The sequence below is a fragment of the Talpa europaea genome (genome assembly GCF_964194135.1).
Source record: "Talpa europaea genome assembly, chromosome: 16".
Taxonomy (NCBI): domain Eukaryota; kingdom Metazoa; phylum Chordata; class Mammalia; order Eulipotyphla; family Talpidae; genus Talpa; species Talpa europaea.
This window is the reverse complement of record NC_140084.1, coordinates 7,021,676-7,045,044: the sequence shown is the minus strand read 5'-3', so window position 1 is coordinate 7,045,044 and position 23,369 is coordinate 7,021,676. Positions and strand designations below refer to the sequence as shown.

At 41.3% G+C, this 23,369-nt stretch overlaps 1 protein-coding gene across 2 annotated transcripts in view; it reads right to left on the bottom strand.

Annotated features, from left to right (window-relative positions):
• The window catches only part of NFATC3 (nuclear factor of activated T cells 3), a gene marked incomplete at its 3' end in the record, with an annotated part of 105,699 nt that overhangs the window by 57,474 nt on the left and 24,856 nt on the right, over window positions 1–23,369 (bottom strand). For both annotated transcript variants that reach the window (XM_084257448.1, XM_084257449.1), the window contains exons 2-3: window positions 2,086–3,220; window positions 215–377 (exon numbers count right to left, since the gene is read on the bottom strand). In XM_084257448.1, the coding sequence (XP_084113574.1) occupies window positions 215–377; window positions 2,086–3,220 (1,298 nt within the window). The remainder of the gene's footprint in view (window positions 1–214; window positions 378–2,085; window positions 3,221–23,369) is intronic.

Below are 23,369 nucleotides of genomic sequence, written 5' to 3'. Positions count from 1 at the left end.
TCCAGCTATAACATTAGTACAGGAAGAATTACCTTTCAGCATAGCAAAGAAAGATCAATAAGGAAGTGCTGCCATTATCAACAAGGTAACAAAACCTCAACTACAACTTTCTAGTTCTGAATTTTCTTTTTCTGGGCTGAGTAGTACCTAGCTGAATATGCGCTATTGTTAAGTGTGTAGTATTTGTGACACAAGCCAACCCCCCACCTCATACCTTCACAACAGGATGTCCCCCAGTAGATGCTTTTACTGCTCCTCGGCTACCCTCAGTTTCATAATGGGCTCGATGATGAGTTTTAGGTTGCACTTCTATTTTTAGTTCACATTGTCCAAAATGAGTTGGTAAAGGCCAGTCTAGTGGAGGTAATGAAGATGTGCTATAAACAAAACACACAAAGATGGATTTCACCATACTATTTATTGCCAAGCAGCAATTCAAATCACTTCTTGCCAGCACCAACATTCCTTCCTAAGATCTTCAAGAAAAACATCTTAAAATAAAAATTTACATAGTAATTTATTATGTGAATAGCAACCATAAGCATGAAAAATGACCAGTAAATACTTCTATCAACTCATGTAAAAAAAAAAAAAATTCACTTGGATATGGAGGGTGTTAACACATAATTTTAACCTGAAAGATAAAATTTATTTTATCTAATTTCTGGCTTCCTATACTTTTTTTAAAAGGACAAATTCTAACATTTTGTAGAATGTTAAAATGTTTAAAGTATATTTCTACAAGTCAAAAATTAATGGATTCAAAGCGAGAATGATTTCTATTATAAAAAATCTTCCTACTATTTGTTAAAATGGGAATCTAAGGTCTTTTGTACCTCACCTCTAAAATGCTGTAATTGCTATTGTAAATTTCTAAATTGTTTCAATGCTTCCTTGAATGCCCTCAGCCTAACTTAACTAGCTATTGTAAAGTTCAAAGGTATTAATTTTTATTAGTCTGAAAGATCTCCACTACTTAGCTTGTTTCTATTCTTGTTTTGCAGACTTTAAGCAAACCAAAAAAAGAGTAAGGTAATTTTCAGAAGCAGATGATAGGCTCAAAGATGTCTTCAATACCATAATTACACATTATATTTTTCTAGAGATCTGGATCCAGAAATACACATTCATAGCAATGAAAAAGCATTAAAGAAAAAATAAATAAATAGACCCAACTCCATGTGGGGATTTAATACACAATTGAAAGTTGTCTTTTCTAATCAGTTATACACTAGATTGATTCTATAAATGGCACTGTGATAACTGATAGGCCATTTGCAAAATAATGTAATTATACTATTCTTCACTCTAGTCCTTAGCCGGACTTGAGGTTCAAGTGTTTGTGTGTGTGTGTTTCCAATATAACATAAAACCCAAAAGTCATAAAGGAGAAGACAAAATACATACAATTTTAAAATTCCTCTATAACAAAAAAAAAATCACAAACTTATAGTCAAAAGAAAAAAATCATGAAGAAAATTCTTACAATAAATATGAAAAGGCAAATTTCATTTGTATATTGAGCTATTATAAAAAATAAAAGGCCTATCCCTTCATTAGTTTTATTACTAATTCATACTATAATCAACCTTGCACAGAAGAACTGGGCGGGGGGGGGGGTGTAGGCCAGAGGTACAGGGGGTGAGAGGATTTACCAGAGTCAGAGTGGGGGAGTAGAACAGGCAGACTGGCTGAAATACACTGCTGAGGGGAGCAGCAGGGGAGGTCTGCTGTGCCATATGCGGGTAGCTCCCTGACTAGAGCTGTAAGGGTAATAGCCTACCAGGGAGGCCCTGCATAGGAAGATTTTTAGGTAAGAAAATTTCTTCTAAGGAGCCTTAAAAGTAACTTATTGTTATCTACACTCCACTATGTATATACTTTTAAAATTTTAACATTACCTTATCTAAAGAAACTTTTAAGATTCAAAGGAAATACGGACTTTATTTGAATGGAAGAAACTAAAAAAAAAAAAAAAATGGAGCAGGAAGAAACGGTCAAACTATTCTATATAGAAAGTGTAATTAAATGCCACGGATAACCCATAAGCATGAAAGATGACCAGCAATCATTCCATCAACTCACCGAAATATAGGGGTGTGACCAGGCTTTGGTTTGCTCCAGGTAAAGGGTGAAGGAACTGAAAGAAATTGGTCACCACATGAATCTTTCTTTAAAGGATACTGAGATCCAAGGCCATCATCTATTGTCGTTTCCCGGGATGGTGACAAATTCCCTTGGTCATCGGAACAGAGCTCTATTTTTCCTGGTAGTACGGTAGCTTGATCTTCAGAAGTCTTCCTTGTTTTCAGAGGGATATCAGTCTCCACACAGTACTGAAATGGAAAAAGTGCAGGGCCAAGGCCTGATCCACCCTGGACAGAAGCACTGAGCCAGGTATCTTCTGTTATACTTCCCCTGGGAGAATGACCAGGAGAAGGAACAGGTGAGTGATGGGGTGACAGGGAACCAGCATAACAAACCTCAGCACTAGAGTGCCGCCGTTTCCCACAGGGGGAAGTAGGCCTCGATGAAGGTCCCGAGGCTGGCCTGGGACTCAGCCAATTTTCATCAGTGACACTAGATCTAGGAGAGTGGCAAGGAGATTGCCTAGGTGACAAGGAGTGTCCAAGTCCATACTGCTGATGCCAGGATTCTTCTCCAGGGCAGCCTCCTGGAGAGCCACCAGGAGAAGTCAGAGGGGATCCAAGGGTAAATCGGGCAGCAGCTTCATTCAACTCTGAATCCACATCATCATAAATATGTGAAAGAGATTCACAAGAAGACGCATCTGAGAACCAACTCCTCGAAGAGATGCTGCTGGCGGGACTAGGACTAAGGGAAGAATCCCGGTAGGATGGCTCAAGAGGAAGATAGAGATGATCTCTAGAAGGCCTTTCCAAGTATTCCCTTTCTGGATCATTTATGTGTAGGTCATCTTCTTGAGCATCTATTTCTTGATGACAGTTAGGAGAGATGGATGTAATTTGAATACTTGGGCACTCAAATGGTTTGGGACCACCTAATGGGCTATATTTAGATTCAGGAATCTCACAAGTTCCTTCATAGTTTTTGTGACCTTGGAGCTGAAACGATGGTGACAAAACGGAAGAGTGAGCCGGTGATCCATGAGGTGGGAAGCAAAGTGGTGAGTTTAAAGTAGATGGAGGTGGGTCTACATTAAAGATGTAAATGGATGCACAATCATCTGGCTCAAGATCTATGAGGGGGGAAGCAAAAAAAACAAAAGGAATCAACAAAACAAGAATTCAGAAAAGTTAGATGTGTAAATTACTAGATGATCTGAGAAAGCAAATTATAATCTTGAGAGAAAAAGTGATATATAAGATGTACATTATTAGCTTCACTAAAGAGTTGATGTGTTTTTAAAAAAAATGTGTATCTGGTTATTTCTGCAAATATACATAAATTCTTTGCACTAAATTAAAATGTAATTTTAATTATAAGTGTAATTTTATTTAAAATTTATTTTATTTAAATTTTATTTAAAATTTCATTTTAACATTTTCCTGAAACGAGAGCCTAAAAACAATAAATGCTTTTATAAAAGAAATCATAGGCACAATTTTAAAAAACAGTCAAAAAATTATAGAATGATATAATCATATCAATTCAGCCTTGTCTGGGGTCTGCAGGTTTAAAAGAGAGTAAAAGATAAAAGTCTTTAAAAAGTTTTTTATTATAAGTATACACACTAAGTTTACCTGAAAAAGGTTACAGACTCCAAGTCAGGAGATGAAGACTTAGTTTACCTCTACCACTAACTGTGAGCTCTTGGCCACATATCCTAACACCTCTCAAGGCCTCAGTTTCCTTGAAGTTAAATTCAGAACTTTTCTTTAAGGAAATTTTTGTGATTTAACAGTAACAGTTTTTCTTTGATCTTAGTAGACAAGTTAAAAATGTCACATAATTCCACTGGATCCTTTACGTAACAAGAAAATAACTCATCAGGGCTTTCAATTTTTGATTGTTGCACTAATCCTAATGAAGACATAACTTTTAAAATGTACCACTTGCTGGAGTACTTAATACCAAAAAAATCCTGACAAGTTACCTACTCAAAAGTGTTTGCAGCAACAAAGGTATTTTTCCAATGTCACTCAAGGCAGTCACATTATTTTATTACATTAGTACTCTAGAAAATAATGTACACCTTTAGACGCACAGTATTGCTACCACTAACCAACATCCTAACTCCTAGATTTTGGAAATGTCAAGATATTCTGTGGTTAGTGAACCTATTCATACATGTATCAAAACAAAACAAAATCCCCAAGGTTAAACACTGGCTCTTCCATTCCACAGCTGTACAAACTTGGACAAGTTATTTAACCTACTTGAACTTCAATTTTCTTTTTTTTTTTTTTAAAGATTTATTTATTTTTGCATACAAGAGCTGGGGTGCAGGCCAGAGGTGAGGGAGGGGTACGTGAGAGGATTCACCAGAGACAGAGCGGGGAGCAGAACAGGCGGATCTACTGAAACACACTGCTGAGGGGAGCAGCGGGCGAGACAGGAAAGGTTTGCTGCACCATGTGGGTCAGCAACCTGGCCAGGGATCAAACTCCTGCCGCAGTAGCTGCGGATAGCTTCACAGTGCTGACGTTTAAACCCTTGTGCCACCAGGGAGGCCCCTGAACTTCAATTTTCTAAGGCAATTTTTTCCTCTAAAACTGGCAAGGAGTATCACCTAGAACACAAAGGACCATTTCAGCACAAGCAATCTACCATGATTAATATTTAGCAGGAACTCAATACATGTCAATTACTTTGTGTTTCCCATTTTAAAACTTAACATGAACATATTATATTATACTTTCTAAAACTTTGAAATAGCTCCTAATAAACTGAAACATCTTTTCAAGTATACTACTCACTCATTCTCTCACTCTACTCATTGAAACAAGAGAAGTGGGAAGTCAAAACTCCAATGAAGAAAACCTGTATTTGACTGAGGTAAAAAGCCTGAGGGAAAAGACATTAAAAATAAATAACATCAGCTAAAAGAAGAGGTCTAGGGGCAAAGGGGGAAGTGATTGCTAGTAAGTACTAAGTTTCTCCTTGGGGTGACAAAATGTTCTGACATTGATTATGTAATGTTTGCAGTATCCTGTGATATACTAAAGACCACTAAATTGCACTCTTTAAATAGCATATGAATTATATCTTAGTAAAGCTGCTATAAAAATATGAAAAGCAAACTGAATGCAGTAATACATTAAGAGTCATACAACAGGCTCCTCCCTGATGGTACAGGCAGCTGAGCGCAGCGCTGTGAAGCTGTCCACAGCCTCTGCAGTGCCAGTTCAATCAGCAGACCTCTCCTGTCTTGCCCGCTGCTCCCCTCAGCAGTGTATTTTGGTCAGTCTGCCTGTTCTGTTCCCTGCTCTGTCTCTGGTGAATCCTCTCACCCTCCCGCACATCTGGCCTGTACCCCAGCTCTTGTATAAATAAATCTTTAAAAAAAAAAAAAAGAATCATACAACATGATCAAATGGGATGTATTCCAGGGATGCAAGGATGACTCAACATATGTAAATCAATAAACATAATACACCACAGCAACAAAAGGAAGGACAAAGTCATATGATCACCTTAATAGACACAGAAAAACATTTGGCAAGATTCAACAACCTTTTAAGATAAAAACCCTCAACAAAATATGTATAGAAGGAAAACACCTCAACATAAGAAATGCCACCTATGACAAACCCATAGCCAATGTCATACTCAATGTTTTGTAAAAAACTGAAAGTTTTCCCTCAAAGATTAGAAACAAGGATGTCCACTCTCACCATTATTATTCAATATAGTGCTAGAAGTTCTTCCTGAATAATCAGACAAGAAAAGGATATAAAAGGTATCCAAATTGGGAAGGGAGAATTAAAAATATCACTATTTGCAGATGACATGAAAACCCCAAAGATTCTAGTAATAAGCTATTAGAAATAATTTAAAAATATGGTAAATTGGCAGGCCACAAAATGAATATACAAAAATATACTGCACTTCTATTGATATAGACAAATAAATTAGCATGAAATCAGAAAAACCATCTCATTTACAAATGCAACAAAAGTAATTAAATGCCTTAGAATAAGGGCTTCCCCTGGTGGCGCAGCGGTTGAGCACTGGGCTGCAAAGCTGCCCGCAGCCTTTGCAGCGCCTGTTGGATCCCCGGCCACCAGTGAAGGTCCCACATGGCACGTATACCTCTCCTGCCACGCCCACTGCTCCCTCAGCAGTGTACTTCGGTCCTTCTGCCTGTTCTGCTCCCCGCTCTGTCTCTAGTGAATTCTTTCACCCTCCCATGCTTCTGACTGTACCCAGTACTTGTATAAATAAATAAATAAATATTTTTTTAAAAATCTGTTATTAAAAAGAAATGCCTTAGAATAAATTTAACAAAAGAAGTCAAAGACTAGTATGCTGGAAACTCTTAAGACACTTTTGAGGGCCTCCCCGGTGGTGCAGCAGGTTGAGCGCAGCGCTGTGAAGCTGTCCACAGCCTCTGCAGTGCGGGTTCAATTTCCATCTAGCCAGGGAGACACCCACATGGCGCAGCAGACCTCTCCTGTCTCACCCACTGCTGCCCTCAGTAGTCTATTTCAATAGATCTGCCTGTTCAGCTCCCCACTCTGTCTCTGGTGAATCCTCTCACCACCACCCCGCACCTCTGGCCTGCAGTCCAGTTCTTGTATGCATAAATAAAAAAAAATTTTAATTCTACTTTGGACATATTAAAAGTGAGATGCCAATAAGCTTCCCCAAAGTGGAGCTAGCAAGTAGCTGCTCAGGCTGCTTGTCTAAATTAGGGAGTCATTAACATATAGATAACATGTAAAGTCTTAAGACTAAAATATGACTAGGCACTACCTGTAGACAAAGAAGTAGGAAACTGAGGCACAGGGGTTTCCAAAATTTAGAGATTAAGGAGACAATAATGTGTAATAAGGAGCAGTCATTAAAATGAAAGAAAAACCAAGTGTGGCATCCCAGAAGTCAAGGGAAGAAAGTGCCCATTCATTCAACAACTATTTATAATGTGATTATTATTTTCAAGGAACTGTTCTAGATACTAGTTATATGTATATAAATATGGCAAAGAAGATATGCATGGTCCCCTACAGACATGAAGCATTTAGTCCCAGGGGAAACTGAAACACACACACACACACACACACACACACACACACACACACCCAACCCCAAATTCTAAGTACCACTAAGTGATGGAAAGAGATTAAAGAGGTTATCTATTTTACATAGAGTACAGGAATGGCATTTTTTGAGAAGACTGATTAGAACCTGAAAGATAAATGGCAACCAGCAGGCAAGAAAAGGGGTAGGGAGGCACAAGCAGAGAAGGGGTTGCTCTAACACAGGGAAAGTATAAGCAAATACTGAGTCAGATAAAGCTGTGGCTTTTTGAGGAAGTGAACGGTCCAGTACGTGGCTAGAGCTAACAACTAAAGGAAAAAAGAAAGACATAAAACCTAGAAAGATCATAGAAACGAATTAGAATTTTATTCAAAGAGTATTGGAAACCATCAATTTTAAAAGGGAGTCTTTATTATACTTAAGGATAACTTTGCTGTGAATCTAGTACCTAGCAAGTCACTGAAGTTTATTATATATACAGTAATGTATTAGTTGTTGAATTATTTTCCTTTACATGAGCAAAATTCTTAATTAGGAATTTTTTCCCTGAATAAGTTCTTTTTTTTTTTTTAAAGATTTATTTATTTTTATACAAGAATTGGGGTACAGGCCAGAGATGCATGGGGGGGTGAGAGGATTCACCAGAGAGAGTGGGGAATAGAACAGGCAGACGGACCGAAGTACACTGCTGAGGGGAGCAGTGGGCGAGACATGAGAGATCTGTTCCACCATGTGGGTTTCTCCCTGGCCGGCCGGGAATCGAACTTGTGCTGCAGTGGCTGCGGATTTCTTCATAGGTTGCGTCTTAACCCCTGCGCCACCAGGGAGGCCCTGAATAAGTTCTTTATATATATTTTTTAATCTTCTCACTTTTATTTTTTAAAGAAAACAAATATAAAACATCCACTGCCATCCACTATATTCCCTGCACCCTTGATTCCGTTCCCCCAACTCTCTTCACTTCTGGTAACCTCATTTTGGCTTTCAATAATCACTAGTTTTATTTTATTCCGCTGTTTTCCATTTATCTGCTTAATTTCTTTATACTGCATATATAGGTGAAATCATCCAATATTTATCTTTATCTTTCTTACTAATTTCGCTTCACATTCTAATCCCTCATAGTTCTTTCCATTTTGTTGCAAATGGCAAATTTTCATCTTTCCTTACAGTCAAATTTTTTCTTTGTGTATATATACCACATATGCTCTAATTATCTGTGAGGACCTAGGCTGCTTATACATTTTAGCCATTGCACACAACAATGCAACAAACATTATGGAACCTGTGACTCCTCCAGTTGATGATTTCATATTCTTTAGATAGATCAATTAGGAATTTTTGAACCATGTATTTCTTTTTTTTTTTTTTTAAGATTTATTTATTTATGCATGCAAGCACTGAGGTACAGGCCAGAGGTGTGGGGGTGGGTGGGTGAGAGGATTCACCGGAGACAGAGTGGGGGAACAACTCTGTGGGGGAACAACAACAAACAGTCAAACTGACTGAAATATACTGCTGAGGGGGCAGCGGAAAGTCAGGAGAGGTCTGCTGTGCCATGTGGGTATCTCCCTGGCCGGCCAGGGATCAAAGTCATGCTGCAATGGCTAAGGATAGCTTCATAGGTTGCACCTTAACCACTTGCACCACCAGGAAGGCCCCTCTTTTTTTTTTTTCCAAAGATTTATTTAGGCATACAAGAATTGTGGTATAGGCCAGAGGTGTGGAGGGTGAGAGGATTCACCAGAGAGTGGGGAATAGAACAGGCAGATCCACTGAAATACACTCCTTAGGGGAGCAGAAAGTCAGGAGATATCTGCTGTGCCATGTGGGTGAGCTCCCTGGCCGGGCATCGAACTCATGCTGGAGTGGCTGCAGGTAGCTTCACAGTGCTGAGACTTTAACCCTCTGTGCCACCAGGAAGGCCCCAGGTGGAATTTTTTTTTTAATTTTTTTTTTTTATATTTCCCCTTACAATTAAAACCCCCTTATTTTGACCCCAAGCCCTCCTTTCCCCGCCCCCCAGTCCCCATAGAGTGTCTCTGGTTCATAGTTGTTTGTTGATTTTGATATTTTCTTTCTTATAGTTATTCTTTTTCCTGGTCCCTTATTTAAGTTTTCTAGATTCCTGCTATGAGTGAGACCATCCGGTATTTTTCTTTTTTTAAAAAAACTACATAGATTTTGATTGGGCTTCGTCTTCTTTTTTTTTTTTTTTTTAAGATTGATTGATTGATTGCTTGATTGATTTATACAAGCACTGGGTATAGTCAGAAGCGCGGGAGGGTGAAAAAATTCACCAGAGCCAGAGCGGGGAGCAGAGCAGGCAGAAGGACCGAAGTACACTGCTGAGGGGAGCAGCAGGCGGCAGGAGAGGTCTGCGAGTCATGTGGGACTCTCCTCTGGTGGCCGGGGAGCAGCCGGGGATCGAACCGGTGCTACAGAGGCTGCGGGCTGCTTTGCAACCCAGCGCTCAACCGCTGCGCCACCAGGGGAGGCCCCCATCCGGTATTTTTCTTTTTCTTTCTGGCTTATTTCACTGAGCATGATTCCTTCCAGCTCCATTCATGTTGCTGCAAATTGCATGTGCTTATCTTTTTTGAATGCTGAGTAATATTCCATGGTGTATATGTACCACATCTTCTTGATCCAGTCATCTATTTTTGGGCATTTGGGTTGTTTCCAAAGCTTAGCTATTGTAAATAGTGCTGCTATAAACATAGGGGTGCAGGTGTTCTTTGTTTAACTCACAGGAATTTGTTGGAAGCTCATTCAGACCACCTATGCACAATTTTAATGCTCCATAACATTTTATGCTCCTCTAACCCACTGATTAGAATTAGGAATCAGAATGGAGAGAAGATGGTTGCAACAAAATGGAAAGAAAACAGGCAAATACCCCATAAGGTACAGTAGAATCATCCATAACTTGCTTAAGAATTCCACCTGGGAATGCAAGTTATGGATGATTCTGAGATACTGTTCCTTATGGGCTATTTGCCTGTTTTCTTTCCATTTCGTTGCAACCATCTTCTCTCCATTCTGATTCCTAATTCTAATCAGTGGGTTAGAGGAGCATAAAATGTAATGAAGCATTAAAATTGTGCATAGGTGGTCTGAATGAGCTTCCAACAAATTCCTGTGAGTTAAACATATGAGCTATAAAAAAAAAATTATTTGTTTATACATACAAGAGCTGGGGTATAGGCCAGAGATGCGGGAGGGTAAGAGGATTCACCAGATAATTGTGGAGTAGAACAGGTGGATTGACTGAAATACACTGCTGAGGAGAGCAGCAAGCAAGACAGGAAAGGTCTGCTGTGCCATGTGGGTAGTTCCCTTGCTGGGGATCAAACTCATGCTGCAGTGGCTGCACCTCTGGCCTACACCCCAGTTCTTGTACGCATAAATAAATCTTAAAAAAAAAAAAAGAATTCCACCTAATTGTATTGTTTCTTTACAAATTACACTTCTCCTTTTAAAAAGTTATAAATCTAGTCTATATACTTTATTTCATAAAAACTACAGTAAGGGCCTCCCCTGGTGGCGCAGGCAGTTGAGTGCTGCGCTGTGAAGCTGTCCGAAGCCTCTGCAGCGCCAGTTCCCGGCCCGCGAGGGTCTCACATGGCACGGCAGACCTCTCCTGTCACCCCAGCTGCTCCCCTCAGCAGTGTATTTTGTCAGTCTGCCTGTTCTGTTCCCCACTCTGTCTCTGGTGAATTCTCTCACCCTCCCGCGCATCTGGCCTGTACCCCGGTTCTTGTATAAAAAAAAAAATAAATAAATAAAAAACCTACAGTAAATCTTTGATTGACCAGATGAGGTAGGTTTTATTTTGTAGATCCCACTCACAAAATAAGAATTTAAAATGGTAAATGAGAAGTCAATGCCCCTAGGACACATCTCACACACTGACTCAGGCTGACTGTGGTAGGCACTTGTGCTTAAGAGTCCTGTACACACACCCTGCAAACAACGGTACCAGGAGTCTGGCTCCCAGTGTACAAACTGAATGGACCACAGCAATTACCACTGCTGCTGGGAAAGCTGCAACTGGTTATGTAGCTTATAAAAGATTTTATGATAGAGATCACCGCAACAAATCTATGGTCAACCTTCACATACAGATAGACAATCCCAAGACAGTACAAGCTTTTGACATGAAGGATTTGGGGAGAGAACGTTGCATACTGCCTTGTTAGAGGTCTAAAATGCCGCTGTTCTGTGATGAATGTCACACAAAATATAATGAAGAGACTGGAGATAACATGAGATGCCCGATGATAAAGGAAAAATAAACTTAAATGGACAGTTTGATGCTGCAAATCTATCTGTCCTGATGTTATCTGATTCTTCAATTAGTATGATTACCACCTTCAGTCTAATTCACCTTCCTTAGGTTCTAGATGTGGTTTACTAAAAAAACTGCAGCTGTCAAATTCATGGCATGTGCCTCATCTGTTGAGCTATTGTGGGACACATTGTTTAAACAAAAGGAAAAAGTGAAAAGCCTCAAAATAAAGAAAATTAAATGGCAGATTAAAAAAACTCATCCTTCTTGTTGTATAACAACGCAACTGTACTTAATGCAACTAAACTGTACACTGAAAAGTGGTTAGACGGTAAATTTTATGTTATTTATAGTTTACCACAATTGGAAAAAAAAAAAAAAACTGCTGGTACCTTAGTTCAAAAAAGGTCCACAATGCTATATTAGCACTGAATTCTTCATCACAATACATCCTTATAAGTGAAAAGACAAAAACTCAGTATTATTTAAGAATATACTTGGTAGGGCCTCCCCGGTGGCGCAGCGGTTGAGCGCTGGGTTGCGAAGCTGCCCGCGGCCTCTGCGGCGCCGGTTCGATCCCCGGCTGCTCCCCGGCCACCGGAGGAGGATCCCACATGGCGCGTAGACCTCTCCTGCCGCCCGCTGCTCCCCTCAGCAGTGTACTTCGGTCCTTCTGCCTGCTCTGCTCCCCGCTCTGGCTCTGGTGAATCTTCTCACCCTCCCGCACTTCTGACTGTACCCAGTGCATGTATAAACAAAACAAACAAATAAATCAAAAAAAAAAAAAAAAAGAAAGAAATAGGCCTTCTTTAAAAAAAAAAAAAGAATATACTTGGTAAAGTGCCAAAATTTCTTGATTAAACCTCAAATACTTTGAGCTTAAAAAAAAAAAGGGAGGGGGGAAGGTGCAAAAAAAGAAAGGTCATTCCTGAAGACATTATAATTTTATTCAAATGTAATTATTGTATCAACGCCATTTCGGTGGTTGACAAATGCTGAAATCCACAGCCTCCACCTAAATAAGCTATAGATGAAGCAAACATAATTCTCTATCAAATGATATCTTAACTTACTGCAAAGACTAAATACAAAATTTGGGGGAGTGTTGCTTCCTCTTTTTGCCAAGTGTCATTACAAAGTCCAAGCTCCGGAAGGTATATGAGCAGCTGCTACAATCTCACTATAATAAAGAGTCCTAGGTCCAGACTTCCAACTGTAGAATTCTCATAAACTCATGATTCTTCAGAAATGCGAGCATAAGACTTACTTGCTCTGTGTCCCTTCAGCCGCAAGGGGGCTCCGCAAAGCCCACATGCTTTAATGTTGCCTATTGGCCAAATGTGACCTACCATGTTTCTGCACAGCCTACAAGGATTTTTTTTAAAGATTTATTTTATTTATTTATGCATACCTCTGGGTGCTGGTCAGAGGTACAGGGGGTGAGAGGATTCACCAGAGACAGAGTGGGGAGCAGAGCAGGTGGATCTACCGAAATACACTGCTGAGGGGAGCAGTGGGTGAGACATAAGAGTTCTGCTATGCCACGTGGGTTAGCTCCCTGGCCAGTGATCAAACTCATGCCACAGTGGCTGTCCATAGCTATACAGCGCAGAGATTTAACCCCTGAACCACCAGGAAGGCCCCAAGAATGTTTTTTTTTTTTATAGAGGCATGTTTTTATTTATTTATTTATTATATTTGTTTGTTTGTTTTTGTTTATACATGCACTGGGTACAGTCAGAAGCGTGGGAGGGTGAGAGAATTCACCAGAGCCAGAGTGGGGAGCACAGCAGACAGAAGGACTGAAGTACACTGCTGAGGGGAGCAGCGGGTGGCAGGAGAGGTCTGCGCACCATGTGGGATCCTCCTCCTGTGGCCGGGGAGCAGCCGGGGATCGAACCGGCGCCGCAGAGGCCGCGGGCAGCTTCACAACCCAGCGCTCAACCGCTGCGCCACCGGGGAGGCCCCCAAGAATGGTTTTAATGGTTGAAAAAAATCGAAATGATATTGTTTTATAACACAAAAGGATGTAAAATTCAAACCTTGGTGTCTATAAAGTTTTATTGGAACACAGCCATGCTTTCATTCATTAATGCATTCCATGGTTACTTTCACAAAAGGGTAGAGCTGAGAGGCTGTGAAAGACAATGCTTTCCACCACTACGTAGCATGACCCAGTTCTAACCTGACAGCGTCTGAGCATAATGGAGTGATGTTGCCAACAATTTTTAAGTTTGCCTGTGCATACTTATCACATCAAAAGAGAAAAATGAACTTTGAATCGAATGTCACCCTTTTAAGGTATAGCAAAATATCATGTTTATCATATAAAACATCAGAATGACTACAGTAATACTCCCATCTCACAGGAAAAACAAAAGAAAAATAGGGGAAAAAACAGAATACCTTATCTCGTAAGATTTATTCACAAAGAAAGAATAAAAATGAGGCAACAACCAAAGTTCCTAAATGTCTCATTTGTTACCAAGTAAAGAAAGCCTATTATTAATGGTAATTAATTTAAATTGTGTCTGATTGTAGCAACTGAAGAAAAACTGGCTCAGAGAAAATAAACTTGTTTAAGATTACTAGTCTTTCAACAAGAGTGGTTGTTTGAAAAATTGAGGACATTGATAGCAACATTAATAGGCAATTACAAAACAAAGCAAATTGTATCAAGGGGTTTTCCTTGGCTGGCCCCAGATGTTCCTGATTTTACTTAGCTACTATTTGAAGAGTTAATGCAGAGTTTAATTGGCTTCTATGAATAATCTGTATGACAACTTCAGACCAGAATATTCCAAGAAATGAGAACACTCTAGTTTAGTACAATATAAGCGAATATGTGTTAGTATATATTATAACTGCTGTTGGTAAAAATATGTGTGAGAATACTTTAATAAGAATACTGTGATAGGGCCTCCCCGGGTGGCGCAGCGGTTGAGCACTTGGCTGCGTAGCTGCCCGCAGCTTCTGCAGCACCAGTTCGATCCCCGATCACTGGCGAGGGTCCCACATGCCGCGCAGACCTCTCCTGCCGCCCACTGCTCCCCTCAGCAGTGTACTTCGGTCCTTCTGCCTGCTCTGCTCCCCGCTCTGGTGAATTCTCTCACCCTCCCACGCTTCTGACTGTACCCAGTGCTTGTATAAATAAATAAAAAAATAAATCTTTGGGCCTCCCTGGTGGCACAGCCATTGAGCGCTGGGTTGCAAAGCTGCCTGCAGCCTCTGCAGCGCCGGTTCGATCCCCAGCTGCTCCCCGGCCACCAGAGGAGGGTCCCACAAGACACGCAGACCTCTCCTGTGGCCCGCTGCTCCCCTCAGCAGTGTACTTTGGTCCTTCTGCCTGCTCTGCTCCCCACTCTGGTGAATTCTCTCACCCTCCCACGCTTCTGACTGTACCCAGTGCTTGTATAAATAAAATAAGTAAATCTTAAAATATATATATATATTATTTAAAAAAATAAAATAAAATAAATCTTAAAAAAAATTAAGCACATAATTATGTTAGGACTCATCAAGCCTATCTCAGGGTATATACACCAGAGAATGCAAAAATATGTCCTGACAGAAACTTATACACAAATGTTTATAACAACATTGTTCATAGTAACCGTAATAGCTGAATGGAGAAGCAAATCATGGTGCATGCATACAATGGAATATTATTTAACCATAAAAAGGGGCAAAGTATTGACAGAAGTTGCAAATTGTGAACAAAGAAAACATTATGCAAAGGTAAAGAAACCAGAACACAAAAGATCACATATTGTTATGATGCCTTCCAAGTGACATGTTTAGAATAGACAAAGTCCCAGAGCCAGAGAGAAGATTAGAGGTTACCAGAGGATGCGGCAGAGGAAGAGTGGGGAATGATTACTTAATGGCTATGGGGCCATTAAAAATCTGAGACTAGAGAGCTGATGGTTGTACAACGTTGTAAATACACTAAATACCACTTAATTGTATAGTATGTAAATTTCACCTCACCCAAAAAAGAAAAAAAGATTTAAGACATAGTTTTCCCACCCCTTCTGAAATGTCACTAAATGATAGTAAAGGAATTATTTTTTAAAGGGTGTGAAGTCACAAGAACAAAAAGAACAGAAGATGAAACCATGGCAACAAAATTTTTAGCAGCTGGAATGCAGGACACGTGATAAGTGATTTAGCACCTGAAAAAGCTAAAACTTAAGCCAGCAGTGAAAAGAAAACTGATTTCCAACAAAGAATTCAGGACATGAACTACCAGGAAATGTTGGAAGTGGAGGTGAAGGCAAAGCTGAAAACAACACTGGCACCAAGTTTGTTTAATAAATGTAGCCTCCTTCCAAACTCCCACACTTTCTCTTTACCCTGTACTACCAGATGACTGTCCCTCTAGGCAGAGATTTTTCTAGGACAGCTCAGAATTTGAGTAACCATACTGAAAACAGAAAGAAATTAAAGTCACTCTAAAACTTGTATATTAAAGCACTTTGCCCTCCCTTGGCCCACAGTATAATGGGCTTATACTATTGGGAATCTGATTAGCCTAAGAACAAAGATCTACAGTTAATGACATCATGGGTATCCTGGTAAAACTTCAATGAGGCCAGCAGTTAGTAAATGCCAGTTGTGATCACATAAATGCCATTTAAAAAGGGGTCAGGGCCTCCCAGGTGGCGCAGAGGTTGAGCGCTGGGTTGCAAAGCTGCCTGCAGCCTCTGCAGCGCCAGTTCGATCCCGCCTGCTCCTGGCCACCGGAGGAGGGTCCCACACGGCGCGCAGACCTCTCCTGCCGCCCGCTGCTCCCCTCAGCAGTGTACTTCAGTCCTTCTGCCTGCTCTGCTCCCTGCTCTGGCTCTGGTGAATTCTCTCACCCTCCCGTGCTTCTGACTGTACCCAGTGCTTGTATAAGTAAATAAATAAATAAAATAAATCTTTTTAAAAATAAATAAATAAAAAATAAAAAGGGGTCAAAGGCGGGGGGGGCGGGGGGGAGAATTGCCATTAAGATTTTGGTGTACCAATTTTACAAATAAGAGGATAGGGCCTCCCCTGGTGGCGCAGCGGTTGAGCGTTGGGCTGCGAAGCTGCCCGCAGCACTGGTTCGATCCCCGGCAGCAGGTAAGGGTCCCACATGGCTTGGCAGACCTCTCCTGCTGCACCCGCTGCTCCCCTCAGCAGTGTATTTCATCAAGGCTGCCTGTTCTGCTCCCCACTCTGGCTCTGGTGAATTCTCTCACCCTCCTGCACTTCTGACTGTGCCCGGTGCTTGTATAAATAAATAAATCTTTAAAAAAAAAAAAAGAAAAAAAAAAAGATAACCAAAGATGATTAAGCATCTGAGAAAAGTTTCAACATGAAAAACAGCCAAAAAGAAAGTAGAGGAAAAAGACTATGCAGTATGATATAAAACAAAACCTATCTTCAATGCCTTAGAGAAATGTGAAATGCAAAACTTGGAGAAGAACGTGGGATTTTTTAAAAGATTTTTTTTTTAATGCATAGACGAATTGGGGTGTAGGCCAGAGGTGAGAGGGGGATGAGCAGATTCACCAGAGACAGAGTGGGGAGCAGAACAGGCAGATCTACTGAAATGCACTGCTAGAAGAGGCCTGCTGCGCATGAGGGTGAGCTCCCAGTCTGGGGTCACAAGGGCTGCAGCAACAGTTAAGCATGATGGTGCTGAGACTTAACCCCTACACCACCAAGGAAGCACCAAGCACATGTGATTTTAAAAGACGAAAGAGCACCAGAATTTAAAAGTACAGCTGGAAAGTTCAAGGAAAAACTGAATGAGCAAGTTGAAGAAATTTTCAAAGTTTTAAGCAAAGAAACAAAAAGGAAATGGGAAGGGCCTCCCTGGTGGCGCAGCAGGCTTAGCGCAGCGCTGTGAAGCTGTCACAGCAGCCTCTGCAGAGCAGGTTCCATCCCCGCCGGCCTGGGAGATTCCCACATGGTGTGGCAGACCTCTTCTGTCTCGCCCACTGCTCCCCTCAGCAATGTATTTCAGTCAACCTCCCTGTTCTCTTCCCCGCTTTGTTTCTGATGAATCCTCTCTCTCTCTCTTTCTCTCTCTCTCTCTCTCTCTCTCTCTCTCACACACACACACACACACACACACACACCTGCACCTCTGGCCTGTACCCCAGCTCTTATATAAATACAAAAATCTTAAAAAAAAAAAAAAAAAAGGAAACAGGAGAGAAAATTAGAATGCATTTTACTGCACTATTTGATTCTTTAAACAGTGGCATATATAACTTCAGTAGTACCTGTAATGTTAAAAAATAATATAATAAATAAAAGAGCAAGAAATAAGTACTTTGTAAGAAGAATGAGTTAACAAGTCTCAAAGTTGAAACTGTGAGTTCCTGAAGAAGAGAAAAATGAAGAAAAAAACAAAAGGTCACTGAGGGTCAGCATAATAAATGAATACAGACCAGGAATACAAATGCAACAACATGAAATTTCAAAACACAAAGAATCTAAAAGACTGGAGGACATGCCTTCAAAGATTTGATAAAATTGTATCTAACCTAGAATTCTACAACCGATAGGGGTGAAGGATGTCCTGAGCAAACGCCATACAGGCTTTGTGGACTCCACCCCCATGACACTGGGAACTACAAATCCCATGATCACCAAAAGGAAGACTGCGGAGGACCTGAGGGTGGAGTTAAGCAACTAGGCTGTAGGTCTGGGTAATTAACTGGCCATGGGGGTGGTCCCTTTTCTCCCTGAGTTATTCATTTTCCATTTCCCCTTCCCTTGTAAATAAACCTTTTTATCGACCTTTTGTGTGTGTCTGCAGTTTAGCATTCATAAGTCCCCTTTAAGTGCGCGGGTGAGGACCCACAGTCAGGCAACCCATTTTATATCGGGGTTTGCCCTGTAACAGCGTGGCGCCCAATGTGGTTTCCAAGTTACACCCGTGGCTGACAAGCCCCAAGTAACTTTCCTTGCATTGGTCGCTGGAAGCGCACTAGGAACCAGTGATAATTAAGGGTGAGGGGAGATCTTCTGGTGTCCCGCTCACCAAATTCTGGGGGGAGAGGGGGTGGAGAGGGGTGCAAACCACCAACCAATTCTCCACACACAGGCTGGACATCTTAAAATTTAATTAAATTCTGATACTACTTACCTGGAAACAGCATCCAGTGCTAGGAGGGCTCAGTCCTACAAGACTGCTCTCCCTGATCACCACAACTTCGCAGGGCAGTCACAAGCCCCAGCTGTGACCTGTACTTCTGACCTATAAATCAGAGGTTCTCACAATCCTCTCCTCCTGGAATTCAATTACTGTAGTAGAGAGACTCAGAACATCTTCCTTAGATTACTGGTTTATTTTAAAAGGATATAATTCAGGAGCAGTCAAGTGGAAGAGATGCACAGAGAATGCTCTGGGGAAAGACAGCTTCCATACCGTCTCCAAGCGCAACTCTCCCCACATTTCCATGTGTTCACCAACCTCCAAATTCTGGGAACCCAGTACTTGCAGGGCTTTTTATGGGGAGTCACTATTACATAAGCACGACTGCTTAAGCTCAGTCATTAGTGACCGTTGGGGAATGGGGCTGAAAGTTCCAACCTGCTAGCCAGAAGAGTGGCTCCCATCCTTAGGGCAAAAGCCACCTCATTAACTAGCAAAAGACACCCTTTAAGCTCTCAACAATTAGGGAGTCGAGGGCTTTGGGCACTCTGTCAGAAATGGAAATAATGACCAAATACATACTTCCCAGCCTAGCCCACGCTACCACAGGATGTAGGGAAAAGGCAGTAGCTCGGGCTCTTTCTCATCTCCAGCCTCTACTGCTACCACCTGAGGCCTTGCTTCTCTTCCAGGGTTTCACTGCTCTCACGTGGTAAGGTGGTGCGGGAGGGTGCTTGGTCATGGGGCATGTGTGCCTATAGATGTCAACATCTGCGCTAAGAGACAGAGGAGAGAGAAGAGAAGCCAGAGAGTGGGGAGATCTGTGGGGTCGGGAGGGAAAGGAGGGGCTGGGAGGCTCGACTGCTGCCATCCTCCTTTCTCCCAGCCTCCTTGCCTCACTCATGCCTGCATCTGGCCCCCTGTTTCAGCATTAAAAGCCTGTTAAGTCTGGGGGTGGGGGACTAGGCGCCAAGATTCTTATCAGTTGGCCAGAATCAACAACAAATCTGCCCACCCTGCTACTGGTCGGCCAGACACAAGAGAATAAAGATATTTTAAAACATTGTAAGGTCTCAAAAATTTGCCTTTTATTACCTTCAGTAAGCTACTGGAGGAAGTACTCCATCAAAATGAGTGCAAAGTAACCAAGCAAAAGGATGATACGTAGCGAAGAGGCAAGTGATTCAACAAAATAGAAAGTCAAAGAGATCCCTTAAGATGACAGAGAAGGAGGATCGCAATGACAGTTGTTCAAGACCCTAGGTTACAAACAGCACAGGGCTGCTGAAAAGGCTGAAAGAGAAATCAACAAGAAAATAAAATTGACAGACTGACATATTTTAAGAGTGCTGAGATTGGGGCCTCCCTGGTGGTGCAAGGGGTTAAGATGCAACCTATGAAGCTATCTGCAGCCTCTGCAGCGAAAGCTCAATCCCTGGCCAGGGAGCTGCCCACATGGCGCAGCAGACCTCTCCTGTCTCACCTTCTGCTCCCCTCAGCAGTGTATTTCATTCAGTCTGCCTGTTCTGTTCCCTGCTCTGTCTCTGGTGAATCCTCTCACCCCCCACATCTCTGGCCTGTGCCCCAGTTCTTGTATGCATAAATAAGTAAATATTAAAAAAAAAAAAAAAAGGTGCTGAGATTAGAATTGGGCATCTGGAGCTGTTAGGCATTAATTAACTTAAGTACACAGAACACTAACAACAACAATCATTAACTCTAGAAACAATAACAAATTGTATAAGGAAGGAAAACTAATAATAGTATACTACCTGGCTTAGTTATGAACAGCACAATATATAATCATAATAGTATAAACACGAGTAATCTAACCACAATTATGATATAACCATATTGGGGAATGAAAGATACAGTCACTTGTAATTTGGGGTGTCAGTGTGCTAAAACCTCACTTTCCACAGTGAGAAGTCAACAGATAATGGCTAAAACTCAAAAATCAAGAAATAGCAGTATGAGTATCTTATCTAGAGATATGAAGGTAAATATCAAAAGAAACTGCTAAGGGCCTCCCAGGTGGCGCAGCGGTGGAGCGCTGGGTTGCGAAGCTGCCCGCGGCTGCAGCGCCAGTTCGATCCCCGGCTGCTCCCTGGCCACCAGAGGAGGGTCCCACATGGCGCGCAGACCTCTCCTGCCGCCCGCTGCTCCCCTCAGCAGTGTACTTCGGTCCTTCTGCCTGCTCCCGGTCCTTCTGCTCCCCGCTCTGGCTCTGGTGAATTCTCTCACCCTCCCACGCTTCTGACTGTACCCAGTGCTTGTACAAATAAAAAATAAATAAATAAATAAATCTTTAAAAAACAAATAAATCTTAAAAAAAAAAAGAATATATTAAAAAGTAGTATGCTAGAATGAATGTAGAATTTTACACAGGTACTCAATCTTACTATATTCCACCAATGCAGAAAGAAAATACTTCCTGAGAAGAGTTTTAAAAAGCAAAGAATTTCACCATCTTTAGCTTCTATCACTTAAAGAATAATACGCAGTTCATGAAAGGAATTCTCACAATGAATAGACAAAAAACAACAACAACAAAACACAACAACAAAAAACACAAAACCAGGAGAGTTATTCAGGCAACTATTTACCTAGCATGACTATGCTTGATTATAGAGACAAAGTCAACGTAGAAATGGTGCTGCAATCACAGACTGACATAACCTATGTAGGAAAAAATAAATAAGGTCAATTTACAGTCATCTAAAAGAACACAGAATATATACTAGTATGATTCTATAAATTAAAAAAAAAAGAAACTGGGCCTCCCCGGTGGCGCAGCGGTTGAGCGCTGGGTTGCGAAGCTGTCCGCAGACTCTGCAGCGCCGGTTCGATCCCCGGCTGCTCCCTGGCAACTGGAGGAGGGTCCCACATGGCGCGCAGACCTCTCCTGCCGCCCGCTGCTCCCCTCAGCAGTGTACTTCGGTCCTTCTGCCTGCTCTGCTCCCCGCTCTGGCTCTGGTGAATTCTCTCACCCTCCCGCGCTTCTGACTGTACCCAGTGCTTGTATAAATAAATAAATCTTAAAAAAAAAAAAAAAGAAACTGCCAGAACAATTTAAGACATAACAATGTAAGACAGTCCTTATAATGGCCTATAGAAGAAAACATTTAGGAGAAAATCGATTCTACTTAGATGATAGCAATAAAACTCTGAGTTCCTCCCAAAGTCAGCACTCTCAGCTACTACATACCTCTCTCAGCTTTGGGCAAGAAATTATGGTCTCAATTAGACAGGTAAATTGTTGTTTTGGAAACAACAACCCACCATCTAGAACTTGTCTTTTTTAAGTAACTTGTGAAAAATAAAAGATATGAAACATATATTCATGTTTCCAATGATACTATCCTCATTAATTTGATATAATGGCATATTATGAAAACAAAATTCAAAATGACCATGAGAATCTGGGGGGAATTTGCCCTTAAGGCAGAGTAAAAACAACAAAGTAGTCTAATTATGATTCCACTACAAATACAGAATACAGTAAGTCCACATTAGAGACAGAGAAACTGTGTACCATATTTAGGAGGTAGTTAGGAACACAACAACAAGCAAGGGTGGGGAAGGGAGTAGTCAGAGGAGAAAAATGCAATGGAGAACATTGACTATGGTGTCAAACATACTGCTTCCTAGCTGCCTAACCTTCATCAAGTTAATTAATCTGAGTTTCAATTAACCTAATCTGTACAATGAGGATAGTATCTAACATTAAAAGACTATTATAAGGATTCTAGATAATCTGTACCGATACCTAACATCTATCTGGTAGCCATCTAGAAATGTTAAGATTTATCATATATGACACTTAATAGAACAGAAACAAATCTGGGTCTCAATCATCTGTATACTATTGACAACTTACAGCATATTATCAGATAATAATAAAAGCTTAGTCATCTAATAAACCACATCCATCTTTTAACAAAGAGATACGAATATTAATCCTTGTACTCCTAATGAGTATACAAGAACCATGGTTTCTAGAAAGAAATGTCATCTAACATAGTTCCTCCATTTCTTCCAAACCCAGTATTCTCTTTAAACGGTTTCTCATCAGATTACTAACAAGGACGACACCTCCCACCTGACTCCTCTTTGCTCTCAATCTCTTAATAATAGACTCCCATCCCATCTCTCAATTTTTTTTAAAGAGGCATGTATTTTTATTTATTTGTTTGTTTGTTTGTTTATTTATTTATTTGTACATGCACTGGGTACAGTCAGAAGCAGGGGAGGGTGAGAGAATTCACCAGAGCCAGAGCGGGGAGCAGAGCAGGCAGAAGGACCGAAGTACACTGCTGAGGGGAGCAGCGGGCGGCAGGAGAGGTCTACACGCCATGTGGGATCCTCCTCTGGTGGCCGGGGAGCAGCCGGGGATAGAACCGGCGCCGCAGAGGCCGCGGGCAGCTTCACAACCCAGCGCTCAACTCCTGCGCCACCGGGGAGGCCCCCATCTCTCAAATTTAAGGCTTGTTTCCCGAGAACTCTGCTTCTTTGGCAGTCACTGCAGTGTACACCTGCTCAGTCACCAATTTTCAAATGTGTTCTCTGGCGCCAAGAACAACCTCTCTCTCACTACTCTTTCACTACTACATACCTCTCCCAGTTTTTGGAATGTTTCTTACCAGTTACAGGAAGTTCTATACCATCCAGCTAAATCACCTTTCATCTGTTATTACCAATATCTATTGTTCTCTAGGTCACTGGTATCTGGCACAGACTTCTACTCTATTTATG